Here is a 14,758-nt window from a genome sequence, read left to right on the forward strand (position 1 = left end):
TCCGTTTAGCTATAAAATTATGTCAGGGAATAGGGATACACAGTATATGTCTTTCATTTGCATTGTAGTACAACTCTAATAGTATTACTTATAATAATGTAATTAAAGATAACTTCATTCAGATTTATTTATTTTTATTTCATTTTCCAGATTTTTTTTTCTTCTTTTTTTTAGATTTTCATTGGTGGGCCAGTCATAATGGTCCCGCGGGCCTGATGTGGCCCGCGGGCCTGAGGTTGAGTATCACTGAGCTAGCCTACATTTCCCATGATGCCACTGGAGTGGGCGTTTTTTTTTGTCGAGGGGCGCTGCTGAGCTGGGAGGAGGTGACAGACAGCGCTGTGTCCGTGTGTTGTCGGCGTTGGTTGGGGAACTTCACAGCGGCTAGTACGGGTGTGGCTAGTTAAAACGTGATCAATCTGAACGGCAAGAGAGAATGCATAACATTTTATAGTGTTGTTTAAAGGAAAGAAGGGAAGTGGGCAACAAAAAAAGCGCATAGCTTATGTGGAGTGGGTATTTAAATTTAGGTTCAACAGCAGCCCACTGGCGTCGGAAATTCGGAATCCATCTCTAGGCGATTTCAACAGCTGGAATACTTTTGCTGAACTTCGCGGCCCATTTTCGTGCGTAACCTGTGCTTATAGGTTATAGGATCTACTCATTTGTTCAAATTAAAAATTATCTATTCTAAAGTCCTTCAAAGTTTTTTTTTTGTCCGCACGACAGCGACTGGCGGGTAGGTCACTGATGTTGGCTTGTTGACCACTGGACAGGACAACGACCTCTTTTGGAACATCTTTTAACAGTCATTGCCAAGTCCACATTGAATTAAGAAACTATTGAATTCGTTTTGCGATTATTTTTCCTTTCTCTCGTGGATCTCTCCAGAAGTTGAACCGCTCAACTTAAGTCAAAGTGTCAGCTGCTGAGGGGGAAGCTTTTATTTTTTTTTGGGGGGGGATAAAAAGCTTTGAGACACAGTCGGCGACTGTCCTCAACACATTTCCCGGGTGATACTTGACCAAAAAGCAGCAGTCCTGAAGCGCGCACTAGGAACCATGGGGTGCACAGTGAGTCAGGAAGATAAAGCCGCGGCCGAGAGGTCCAAAATGATTGACAAAAACCTTCGAGAGGATGGAGAGAAGGCATCCAGAGAGGTGAAACTGCTGCTGTTGGGTAAGTACCCTTTTCACAGCCACCCTGCTGCCGCTCATTCTGATTCACACACACTTGTGTAAGTAAGTTGCATTGTTGGGATCGGATATTGCCAGTGTACAAAGAAAGAAATGTAAAGTGGCAGCCGGCATTATTATATATTTATTATATGGGGTTGCAACCTGGCACAAGAGATATATCACGTTCATTTAAGTATCCTACACTTCCACAGTCGTAGACAACACGAGCACTATGCGCAATTGAAGTTAAACATATAGACAGCGGGAACACGCCGCACACCAAAGGGCATTAATGATTGCTTGTGGTGTGGTTGGCATCAGTGGCAATGGCATCAGTTACGTTGTCCTCTATCTTATGGATCGATGGAGCTGCAATTAGACGTATACAACAGTCCTAAATTAACCCCTAAATGCAAAGAGCATTGCTGCAGCCTCAACACCACTACTACAGAGTTAATTATCTCATGGTGGCATCATTCATGATACCCTTGACATGCTTGACCTACCCACTTGCTGATGTTTGTTTGTGGTTACTTGCATGTCTGCTGGAGAGATTTGGAATGACATGGGAATGACATGATGAAAACATTGTAGCCTGGGGGGTGAGGTGAGAGTGCAACAATTTTATGAACAGTGAACAGTGATGTGGTCTCACATTGCCCCATTTTAATAACCTTGGATCAAGACTATCGTAGATGTATTTGATCAATTTTGTTATTTACATATATTATGATGGATACGAAAGTCTTGATCAAAGGCCAGCCCCATTTCATCATGCATCCAAAAGTGGGCTGTCAAAAATACTGATGTGTAGTGACAGTCGTGGTGATGCTGTCTGGCACCTCGGCAGAAAAGTTGCTGGTCACTTAGTTGCTGGTCACTTGTCTCTGCGCTCGGTGTCAGTGATGTTAGGCTACATGCTGCGTTTGTGGGTGCCTCTGTGAGTCTTTGGTGTGTTTGTACTGAAAACACACAAGCCTCTGTTGAAAATGTTATAGAGCAGTTTCAGCCAATGGTACATTCTCTGTGTAATTTTGGCACATGTTTGGTATAGGCCTGGCCTAGATTGATTAGAGGTTAGACAGAGCTGGACTTCTGTTTTTGATCAGGTGGTACCGTGGTTCTAAATGCAGTGCTACAGAATAATCTTCAACCTTGAATGACACAATGCACAATACTGTAACCCAGTTGTTCATTGAATTGTTTTTATGATTCTGTATTATGAAGCTACTTTAACATGAAACTGCCAGTCAGTGGTTTGTTCGTCTGTCAACTGTGTGCACTTCAAACTATGGCTTTTACTGTTTTTCATAATGAATTAGCTGTTTGGACAGCGACTACGCACACACTCACAGTCACATTCACTGCTGATTTAAAAGCATTAAGCTGTATGACTGACTACATGCAAGCTCTGTCCATCGTAGATTTGTCACATTGTTTGTTGTTGTTTTTAAGTATTTACATTTAATTTGGATCATTTCTAAACAAGGAAGTAGCAGTTCTTCTTTATTAATATTCTTTAGACTTTAGACTAGAAAACGCATAAAACACATTAGTGACTGTATAGTGTGTAGTTTTTCATTTGGTACCTTTGAGAAGTAAGGAAAAGCTGGTGCCCAATACTGGGCCCCAGCATTGTGATAAATAAAGGTTCTGTATTACAGCGTATTGATTGTCCTTCCTCGGCTACTCGGTTACTGACTGACTGTTATTTTAATAGCTTGATGAAATTTAAAGTGTTTATTGATAATAAATGAGTCACATAGTACATACAAATGGCTCCTTTTATGTATGAGTGTCAAAGAAAGTCTAAATTGATTAATCAATTTCTGTCTCAGACCGCACTCAGAGTCTCAGACTGTAACTTGCTGTGTTATTGTCTCTACAGTGCTGGGTGAAATGGCTGGTTTGGAAGTATTGGCCCTGGTTAATTACACAGTCTTCTCTCCCCTGCCAAATTCATATCAGTAATTAGTGATACTGTGCAGTGTGCAGGAATTGACAGGAATTATAGGATGCGTTGGAAATCCAAAATGAAACTTCACAAGATTTGTGCAAGAGGACTTGTCATGCAAGGAAAGATGTCTTCCTCTACTTGACTTGCGCAATGCAGCAACATGTCAGTGCGTGTGACGGCAGCAGTCTGATTATAAAAATCCCTTGTAGCATCTTGTGGAGAAACTACTAGGGTTGCTGTCTGTCAGGTGAAATGCAGATACCTCTTCTGTGGCAGTTGTGGTCTCACATTATACTACAGATGTTTTAGTTTTTAGTTTATTTTACAGTGATGGTACAGGAGTAGCGCTTGCTGTCTTGAGTATGATTAATAGTATATACACTTTAAAGGAGATATAGACAACTCCAGTGTTTGTACACAGAAGTGATGTTTCCAAACCGATTCAAATCTGGCTCCACCCTCCCTTCCCCCTGTCATTCTATTGGCAGAGCCAGGTAACTTATGGGTTGTTGTTACTGCTCACCTTGGGCCTGGGAGGGACACATGACACATCGGATAATTGCGCTCGTAATGGCTAAATATGTAATAAAAAAAATATTAATTTCTATTGAATATCTTAGTTACAATGAAATTGAGGGTAACTGTAGCATAATCGCAATATCACACAAGTCCTGTGGTCACCCAGCCCCTGAGATGCTCCTGCACGCAAATATTTTATTTGTAATCGGTGCATATAAAATATATATTGCCCCTCAAATGCCGCAGCCACTACAGCATAGTTCATGTGAACTACTTTGTCCACGGTTATTCATTGTAATGATCAAAATCGCGGCGAGCCGCCGTTGGCAAGATTCTATTTCCTAGCATGGTTGTGACCGACTTGCACGAGTTGAATGCAGGCTTCAACCAGGCAGGCACCGGTGGTCACTCACAACCATGCTAGGAAAGAGAATATCACCGTCAACTCCGCGCCTGTCGCCGACGGCAACCACGGTCCACGCTTCAACCCACCAGGCAGGCTCAGGCAGCTGCGGTCATCCGGCGGTGGTGACTCACTATAGTGACTTCCACCATTTCATCAAATAAGCACATACAACCCACATGAACGATATTGATGTAACCAGGAGATTTAGTGGGGGATTCTGTCGGATCCCTCCCCTCCTCCAACTTCTTCCCGGGTGGAATCAAGCAGCGGAGAGCGAGGTCTGCACACATGCATGTACCCCACGGGAAGTAAGCCAGTAAGCCTCCGTTGTGTGAGAGCTGCTTCTGCTACTGGATTTCACCCCACCAAGACCAAGCGCTACAGTACATAGCGATTCTCATAATTTCTATAAATAATCATAAACATGCTATTTCATATGAACAATGTTGGTAAAACGAAGATATTTTAGGGGAATTATATTGCATCGTGTAATTTGCGTTTTCATTATAAAACTGTGCTGGGGAGTCGGGGGACTGGGATTGAACACACTGTCACACCCTCGTGCTGTTATTGGCTAAAACTCCACCTCATTCCCCCACTAACCCCCTCCTCCCCCCACACCAATGTCCAGAGTGTAAACACCTACAACTCAAAACACCCCAGAGGCAGCCAACGGTAGTGTCTGTCTGCAGGGAAACACCCCAGAAACACTATAGGGGATGATGGTGATAGTGAGAGACAAAGTGTTGGATATTTGTTTTGTTGTTTTTCCAGGACGTTTATCCAAGGCATCTGACGTAGTTCATCCCGATGGCCTTGGAAAGGCGAAGGAGAAATCCATCCTGCCTGACAAATAAAGTGTGTCTTTGGAATGGTACGCCCCCTGCCGCGCCCTGCCTCCCTCCCTATCTGCTAAAGCAAATTTAACAGAATCTGAGAGAAGTGCTGTGGGCTTCAGATGAAGGAGAGGCAGAGCTGCTATTTATAGACCTTTTGACAGAAACAAGGAAGTGATGGATCTCTGAATCAGGGCCTTCCTTCAGTACAGTCGAGGGAGTCTAACCACTAGCAATTTGGGGCAACACGGGTGCTCCATACTTTACCTGGTGTAAACAAGTAGATGGGATTGGATATTTCCATGGTAACTGGCAACTGCTTTCATCCAATTACACTGCAGGAAAAAAAAAGATGTCTGTTTGATTGTTTTGCGTTGTGGCTCATCCCTAGAGGAAGCCATTAGTTAATGCAGCACAGAGGAGCTCCTACTGGCTTATACATGCATTCAATTATCAGCAGGCCCTTGTTCAGTGGCCTCCCTTCAGATTCTAGACTTTGATTGGTATTTAATAGTCTCCCCCTTCTCCAACTAAACATGAGACTAAGTTTACCATTAATTTTTCTTTTTTTTTCTTCTTTTTTCCTAGCATCTTTTTTCAGTTCAGTAGACATGGAAAGTTCACTTGGCAGCGTGCACTGCTTTTACTGTGTATAAGAATAGTAGCTTGATCTGTGTGAACATGTCTGATGCACAGTTCACTACAAACAGAACACACACACACCCTCATGTAAATGCAGAGAAACACATTTGCTCACAGGCTTGATGAGCCGTGCCGTTATGTAAACATGTTGGCATAAGGAATGCACTCTGTGTGGTCACAGAGGATGGTGATTTGTAATTGTGTAATACATTCATAACCAAGGCATTGTACTGTAGAACACAGTATGCACATTAAGTGTGTGTGTGTGTGTGTGTGTGTGTGTGTGTGTGTGTGTTGTGTGTGTGTGTGTGTGTGTGTGTGTGTGTTTGTGTGTGGGGTCTGCAGTGGAATATACCATCTTTCTCTGCAGCTGTCTTGCTTGATGGGGATGCCGTGATTAATGGAACAAGAGGAAAACAAAAGGACAGCTTTATTGGACTATAGCTGAGGGATGCTGATCATATTCTCAGCAGAAATTACAGTCTATTTGGAGTTTGAAAAAACAACTGACACGGCTGTTCTCTTATTCATTTCCAATAGGAATGAAAGGTCTTCCTCCTATGATGTGATAGATCCTATATTACATGCCTTTCATGCATTTTCAATGTATGACATGCTTATTGTTTGGATGTGGGGAATATGCGTGGGATTTGGCTTTTCCAAGTCACATGGTCACATCTGCAAATCATAATGCAAGGCTGTATGTATTGTATTGCCTTCAGCAGTTTTTTTAGTCACAGATGAAGGCATCAAATAGTTAACCAGACAGGCGAGGCTACAACTACTGTACATTACATCACTCACGCCTTGGGGTGGGGAATATGCTAAAAATATGTCTTGGCTAAGCATATAATATTATCTCTGTGGAGCCTATGATGCTATAAGAAATTAAGAATGTCCACTAATTCTTCAGAAATCTGTTTTCTTGTTTGCAAGCCGAAAGAAAGACTGACACCAAACCATTTTCTCTTTCCTATTTTATGCATCAGCTGTGTTGAATGTGTCAAACATGATACATGTATCAGCTTTGGTGAATAGATTAAATGTGCATATACTGTATGTATGCAGATCAACGCTGCCCAGCTGATTTGCAACTCAGCTTCCAATCTGGTAAGCACACATCCTGTGTTCCCAACTGAGCACCAGTGTTGCCAGGTTGGCTTATATTTCCCCCAACGTTTTTTTTTTTTTCCAGAGTTGCATTTTTTTAACTTGTTGTGTAAATGCTGTGGCTTCTTTGGCAAATCTAACAAGCCAACATATAATTCCCCATATGTTTGGGGTAGTGTGAATCACATTGAGTGACAGAATCGGTCTGGTGTCTCTACTTAATTAAGCTCATGCTAAAGAATGTGTGAAAGAAATGTTATAATAAATATCCAATGTAAAGCAGGAAAACGATATGCACACCCCAGTTTCAGAATACGGTGCTGGATCCAAAAAATGACAAAATGAAGAAAAAAGTGGAATGTCCGCACAATGTCTGCTCTCCGTCTTTTTTATTTCAACCTATAAATACAACAATGTTTCGCCCCTCCGGGCTTTCTCAAGTTCGGAGAAAGCCTGGAGGGGCGAAACGTTGTTGTAAGAATATCCAAAACATAAATGATTATAGACCTACATAGTAATTATATAGATATGCATCTATTTAGGAATATATATGACCATATTATTTGGCGAGGTGAGATTTGTCTTATTTCTCTCACAAGATTTGTCTTGTTTTTGCCTGGAGTTGGGTTCACTGGGTTGGCTTATTTCTCTCACGGGAGTTGGCAACACTGCCAAGCACCACTGTGCTCAACATCTAACACTGTCAAAACACTATTTGAGACAAAAAGTCTGATGCACACATTTTCCAGACTACCATCTCTTCCAATAGAGCTCAATCTTTTTGTATGCGTGTGCGTGTGTCTCCTCTCCATGGCTAATCAAGAAGGCAGTTGATTGCCACTGCACAAGATAACAAATTGTATTAAATCGTAAGTGGTGTGACACATCTGCAAGAGGCGTTTCCTCTAGGTGTAGGGGTGGCGGCGAAAAACAAACGGTTACCATTATTTTTTCTTAAACGTGTTGATTAACTTGCTTTCTCTGAGCTTGGAACAACACACTCAATATTGATCAGATAGTGGGAGAGAACCTGTATCGACCAGACCGGCTGCTGCTACAATTAGCCGAACTCCATCCATCAGACTACAGAGAGTGAAAGCTCTGGCGGTGGAGTAGATAGAGTAGCAGACGGCTCTAGCCTCTCCATGACCCTACCCTACTATCAGCTATGAGCAGTCAGTGATTAGGTGTTTAACTGCTATGTATTTTGCTGGAAAACTGATTCTGTCAGTCAGTTTCTCCTGACATGTTACTGTACTTCTCCTGCCTTTGCAGGGGTGTAAACCAGAAATGACTTGGAATGTGTTTGTCCCAAGAAAAATGAAAGAAGAAAGTCCCACTGAATATCTCACTTGGATATTTAGACCTAGAGCGAACCAGTGCAAAGGAAAGCTCTAGCGTCTAGCCCACGCCTGACCCTCCCTAATCCCTCACACCTCTGTTATTAGGCTTGAACTGCACCAACCTAAATCTGCTGTATATAGTACTGTATATACTGTGAAGTTGTTTCCACAAAGTCAGGTGGCAGCTACTACAGGGACAATGAATTAAAATAAGAAATGCACATGTACATTATGAATCTTTTATTCTTTAATTGTTTTCTCTTTCTTTGCACTCTATTCTATCTTTTTTGTTGATCTATGGTGCTGCATTGTCTGAAGGAAACTAAACAAAATTAAGTTGTACTTTTATGTACCTGTACACAAGATGTAACAATAAAGTACAACCTTGAACCTAGGATTAATATCAATCTATGTATAGCAGTAGTAAAGTAAAGTCTTTGTCAACGTGCCTGAAAAAGACTGCACAACAACATGCTACAGTAGCTTGCAGTAGAGTTGCCCGTATAGAACAGAAACGTCATACTTGATGACTACGTGAGGAGACGGGCCTTATTGCCGGTCTGTCCATGTTGTGGTCAGTGCTGCATAGACACAGCTTCCCTCTCATTATAGCTGGTGGGTGAGTTCTCAGTGGGTGTTTGGTATAATTACAGTCGGCTGATTATACAGGGTTTCGCTCGAAGAAGCAGAGTCACATTGACCTGCTTGCTTCATCACAGGTATAAACAACAAACCCATGTGAACGCCTGGCCTGACCTTTTCTAACCCAGTCACATGAAATGTCACGGAGCTGTACAAGAACCGTGTTGTGATTTACTGTACATAATCTCAACGAGAATAGGATCCGACATACAGGCCACGAGGAGGACGCTGTCTATAGGCACGCTACTTGCCTGCTCTATTATCTGTGTGTGTGTGTGTGTGTGTGTGTGTGTGTGTGTGTGTGTGTGTGTGTGTTGGGGTGGGGTTCATCCTGCAATTACGGGGAGCATTGTTGAAGATAAAGCCTGCTCCTGCAGACTGCTTGTCTCAATGTGAGTCCACAGGGAAAGGCCAGCGCTGTCCACCCTGCTGGAGAAGCACTGGTCGGCATGAGAAGTCCACAGCTGCTGGCTCCATGCTCGTTCGCCACCACATAGTTTCCCCCCACTGTGTTGTAAGAGTACAAGAATAGCACAGAGTGAATATTTCAGTAACACTGAAGTCCAGGCAGTCTGTATTTTTCTTGTCTTTTCTTTTCTTCTTTTTTGAGCTATACAAGTTGTACAGTAATTGCTGAATGCAGTCTACACACCGTCATGCTCGGCTTTACAGGATACAAGCAGGCTCTGGTCGTAGAGAGGTTGAGGGTGTGTGCCTGCAAATGTGCATGAGGCAGGGCAGACCATAAAACCCCTTCAGATGTGTGTGTGTGTGTGTGTGTGTGTGTGTGTGTGTGTGTGTGTGTGTGTGTGTGTGTGTGTGTGTGTGTGTGTGTGTGTGTGTGTGTGTGTGTGTGTGTGTGAGACGCATGTGCGGAAAGCCATTGACATACAATGACAGAGATTTTGAAAACAAGCATATGAAAGGGAGATTTTCTAATCTTATCTGGGCTCTTGTGCCAGTCAAACTATCCTCCTTGGATCTCGCTGGCCATTGTCGTATTGTCACTGTTGTGTTCTAGATGCAGTCTTACTTCATTCACAAATAATTCATGATGGCAATTATGTACAGTATACTAATACTACCCATGAAAGCCATTGAAGATTGTCAAACTGAGCAGTCAGTTCATGGGGATGTGTGTGACTGTCTGTGTGTGTGTGTGTGTGTGTGTGGGGGGGGGGGGTAATATACACTGAATACACATACTGTAAACCATTAGTAAATCCCACCCCCTTCCTCTCTCTCATCATTACAGGAAATGAGCTCACTTCACTTCCTTCACTCATTGGGTTATTCTGTCATTTCCTGCTTTGAGAGGTGCAGTGCTCCTGAGTATATAATGCACTCTGTGGTTTGCACCTCTGAAACAAACAAAAGCCAGCCATAGTGGTGTACACAAGATGAGAATACAATAGTGCTATGTGACTGTGATCAGTAATGTCCCTTGTTGAAACTGGGATGGTTGGCATGACTGTGTGGCTGACCCTGTGCTGTGCAACAGTAAGCGAAGGGATGGCATGTGACACAGAGCTGCTTCTGCAGCCGAACCTTTCAGAAAGCAAAAAGGAAACGCAAGGCAGCATTCATTTCACACACAGGTCCTGGCGCACGGGGAGTGGCGTGGCATGTAATCATTTTCTTCAGCCTACACCTTCCCTTTCCCTTGAAAAGAGATTCAGATGAACCGTTTTTAATTGATTATAATTTCTCACTTTTTTATTTTTTTGCCTTGAACTAAATGTCTTGTTTGTTGTGTTTTGTGTGGTGAACTAGTTGTGTTTATACTTTATAACTTCTTTATACTTACAAAAAAAATCTATATATATTTAAAAAAAAAAAAAATCTGATATGTGATGGCCTTCATCAGAGCTCAATGTGTTGTATCGCATTGTCTAACCCTAACCCTGTGCTGAATTATTTTCTTCTACTTCTACTATTTTCTTCCTGCTAAATTAACTCATCAATATTAATGACCATATGAAGGTTAAAAATTGCTCCAGGAAATTAAATTTTAGGTTCAAATTAAATGTACGATTTTCTTTTTAAGAAATGAGTTGTTACATAACAGCACTGCGTTGAAGTGCGTTCACCATCTATTATCTCTTTTTCTTTAGTGGCCTTCCATTATGTACAGCTGATCTATTATATGATCAGTGATCACAATTACTTTTTGTTTTATAAGCAGGTTTGTTATAGTAGTTATTGCCAATATAAAACGTTATGGTTCTTAGCCAGAGCCAAGTAACTCTGGGTCATTCCTGCTATTTTGCTGTTGATTATAAGCTCATTTAAAAACATTGTTCTTGCCTTTTCCACCGTGGTTCTTTGCTGTATTGCAGATGGAAATGTTGCCATTTCCTGTTTCAACCCCCCCACCCCCTTCATCGGTCACTTCCTCTTTCTACTGGCTGCAGTAACGAGTAAAACAGAAGTAGATGTTAATCCTTTGTTTGGCTGGTTGAGGAAACCAGCACACCCATCCTGTATCACTTGGCTGACTGTTGTCTTTATACAGTACTAGGCACCACTAACTGTATTCTATTCAAACATGTGTCGGTGTGTAGTGCTATTGAACTGTGGTAGAACCTTTTAACCTTTTAGGTTGTGGGCTTATACTCGTACTGTAGCTACGTGGCCCATTTTATTGATTGGTCTCCACCAGGCCGGACAGTCGAAGGCTGTAGAGTATGTTATGTTTACTTATGGATCTTTACTCATGGAACACAAAAGTAATAGATAAAAATGATGAACAATATTTGGACTTACCGTATATTATGTCCAGGTACTGTACCCGAGTTCACCACTTTAAATAAGTATGTAATCAAAGACTACATTTAGCCCTACGCTGTCAGCAACAGAGGAGCTACAGCAGTAATTACTTTTGATATAAAGTAGAGTGGAAACAAAACCCAGTAGAAGACCTTTATACTGTAACTTTGCTTGCTTATGATGGCTTCCATTTAACCAGTGCGAGATCTTTTTCCTCCCGGCATGTATCAATTATACCTCATCATACTCGGTCACTATTCTTTGTTGTCTGACTCTGAACACAGTCCTCAGGGTATGAAAAGAGTTTTGGAAAGAATGTAATAAGTACGACCATAGAGAGCTTTTGTACATTGGTGTGTTTTGTTTTCCACCCTATAAAAATGGCTCCTAAAAGTGCAGATCTCTATAAAGCAGTGTGTGCACTGCACTGCGGTATATACACACCATACTCTAGTGTCTACCTTTTCTAACCCCTCGTCAGAGCAGGCCTGTGCTACATTTAAGTGTGGGTCTGTGTTTGCAAGTGTGTTTTGGATTATGGGGCTGGGTGTGTTAAGGTGTTTGCACACTGGTGCGTCTTTTCAGACGAATATTAGGAGCGAATTTCGGAGTACGTAAAAAAATAATCTACCTCACTTTGTCAATCACGTTTTCACACTGCAGCTGAATATTTTGTCTGTATAAAGTTTTTTCCAGCCATGGTTGATATTATTATCCGTTTTGAGTTGTTGGTGACAGGCTGACAGCTAGTGATACCCGCTGCCTAGTGCCTACTACTTTCGGATCCGCAAAAACGCAGCGGAAAAAAATGCACTAGTGTGCAAAGACCTTTACGGTGGCATGTGGGAGGCAGTCTGAAACTCTTTGAGATGTGCCATGTCACGTGTGTGCGCTTGTGTTGGTAGTACCACCACACTACCACTCTCAGAGCTGTGTGTTAGGGACAGGGATGCAGAAGGAAGTCCGAAACCGCTTTGTGGATATGATGAAGAAAGATCTCTCTCCCCTCCTCTAAACATCTCAGTTTCTATTTTTACTCTGCAAAAGAAATGGTGGAGTGGCTCATTGGTCGGCATCAGGCGAGAACAAAGGCGTATATCTCCCTTAAAAAAGGGGATATACTGTAATATATCCCTCTATAAAAAGCCTACTAAAATTGTTATTTTTGAAGCCAAACAGGCGGCTGATGTGAAAAGTTAATCTTTTGACTTTATTATATTCATTTGAAAACACTTGATGATACCAATGTTGACACAAACAGGACACACGTATGGCGTGCGCACGGCCACGCACAAACAAACAAACAAACATACACACATGATGCATTATAATTCACTGAATCTTTGGGCTGAAGTGAGTCACGTAGGGCAAGGTTTAGGAAGAGATGCAGATAATAACACATCATCACCTTGGTTTTTGTGTGAGAGGAGCTGGAACAGAGATGGCTGACTCAGCTACCACGTTACACTGACACTCATATCCACAAAGATTACGTGTTCTCGCAGGAAAGATTTATTTAATCAGACATTTTTGTGTGTGTGTGTGTGTGTGGTACACTGTAGTTTGTGTGTGTGTGGTACACTGTATGTGCATTTTCGTATTTGAGGAGGTCTCTACTCCCTAGCTGGTTTTGTAGTATATTATTAAATCTTACACCACCAGGTTCTGGTGACACACACGCACACACGCTCAGGGGAAATTGCAGCGCCTTGAAATGTCCATGGAAATGAGGATTTCTCCGATTACTCCATATCTTCTCCGGCACAAGGCTGAGTACCGCTGAAACTGCACCGCCAAGGTCTCCCTGGACATGTGCAGATATGATCACGAAGGCCACGAGACAGACAAATCTAGAAATGTGAAATTCCAAGTGTAATGTTGATGAGATCACTCATGGAAGCTTTATAGCTATTTAAGCAGATTTGTGTGTAAATAAGTTTAATTAAAAAAAAAGCATGCAGGGTGTATGTATATCTCTGCCTCTTCTCTCACTGTTCTTACCTCCTGGTGATGTGATCGATTATATCATCCACCCTGTCTGCTCTGACCATGCATGGTGAGATTTTTTTTTTAAATCAAATCCAATTTCAACAAACCTGCTTGCTTATGAAAACCAAAAGTGCTTAGTGTACTGGAAGGCCACTGGAGAAAATTTGATAATTAAAAAGAAAAAAGGAGATATTATTCATTTTCTTAATCTCCATGAAATGTATTGGTTTCTAGGGAGGGCTCTGATTAGTTTTAGAAGGTGAAGGTATGTATCTGCCTCTTCTCTCGCTGTTCTTATCACACGTGATGTGATTGATCATGTCATCTACCCTGTCTGCTCTGACCACTGCATGGGGTTTTCAGATTTAGATTTCCAAACAAACTATGCAGTGCCAGTGAGTCAGCTATGTTTTGGGGGGAAAAAAAATACCAATGCAATCAACAATGGCCGCTAAACCAATATGATCAGCTAACGTGAGTTGCGTCTTATACAAACAGAGAAAATAACAACCGTCATCTCCAGGAAGGCCTGTTGTTGTATGTATATGACTCTAAACAAACTAAGGTCTTACCAATTACACTAATTTAAGGCCATTCTGGTCATTGTGGTCAAACAGAACAGGGTGCTGCTGATATCACTGGAAACACTCTGCTACACCAGTAGGTCCCAAAGTGTGGTCCAGGTATCCTCATGGTTCCTTGAGGGGGTTCCAAATGGCCCGTTACAGGTGTGTAACAGGCTTTCTCCGCCTAGGCTTTGGTCAATTTACGGTTTGTCCGGTCTGGTCTCCGTGTACGAGATTAAACCAGTTAGATCTTATGTGGACGACTAGGAATGGGGCAATAATAGTTATTCGTACTACACGAACACGCATGCAGGCTACTATTATGCAATAAGAATGATCCGAGAAGGACATTACTCAGAGCTCACTGACCGAGTAAGTTAGTTTTGAGTTTTATTTTGAGTGTGGCATCCAAACATTTGAACTCAGCGGCTGCTGTTTTAATTATTTTAATCGTCAAGGTTTATCTTATCCAGTGTAAGTAGCCTATTAATCCGAGGTACATTAAATGATAAATGAAAAAACCCATCTTTTTCAACAAAATGGACTCAATGAACGCGGACGGCATCAGCACCAGAAATGGTGACCTATAGAGTATATAGAAAGTAGTCTCCATAGAAAGAGTCACTGCCATATAGTAGCCTCGGAAACACAGACGTTTTATTTCTGCCATAGTGACTCACTTGAAAAATGTGGCAATATGGCAACTATATGTATTTGAAGATGACAAAACGGATGACCTGAAAAGAAATATAGTGGAAAAAGTATTATTGCTTTTATTAGACGAGAAGTGTGACCCAAGTG

General features: G+C 41.9%; 1 protein-coding gene across 1 annotated transcript in view; it reads left to right on the forward strand.

Annotated features, from left to right (window-relative positions):
• The first annotated feature begins 350 nt into the window (after nt 1-350).
• LOC308330248 (guanine nucleotide-binding protein G(i) subunit alpha-2) overlaps nt 351-14,758 on the forward strand; it is a 79,879-nt gene continuing 65,471 nt past the window's right edge. The window contains exon 1 of the mRNA XM_080785055.1: nt 351-1,179. Within this exon, the coding sequence (XP_080641181.1) occupies nt 1,062-1,179 (118 nt within the window). The 5' untranslated portion in view covers nt 351-1,061. The remainder of the gene's footprint in view (nt 1,180-14,758) is intronic.

The sequence above is a fragment of the Protomyctophum bolini genome, assembly GCF_963924005.1.
Source record: "Protomyctophum bolini genome assembly, chromosome: 2".
Lineage (NCBI taxonomy): Eukaryota > Metazoa > Chordata > Actinopteri > Myctophiformes > Myctophidae > Protomyctophum > Protomyctophum bolini.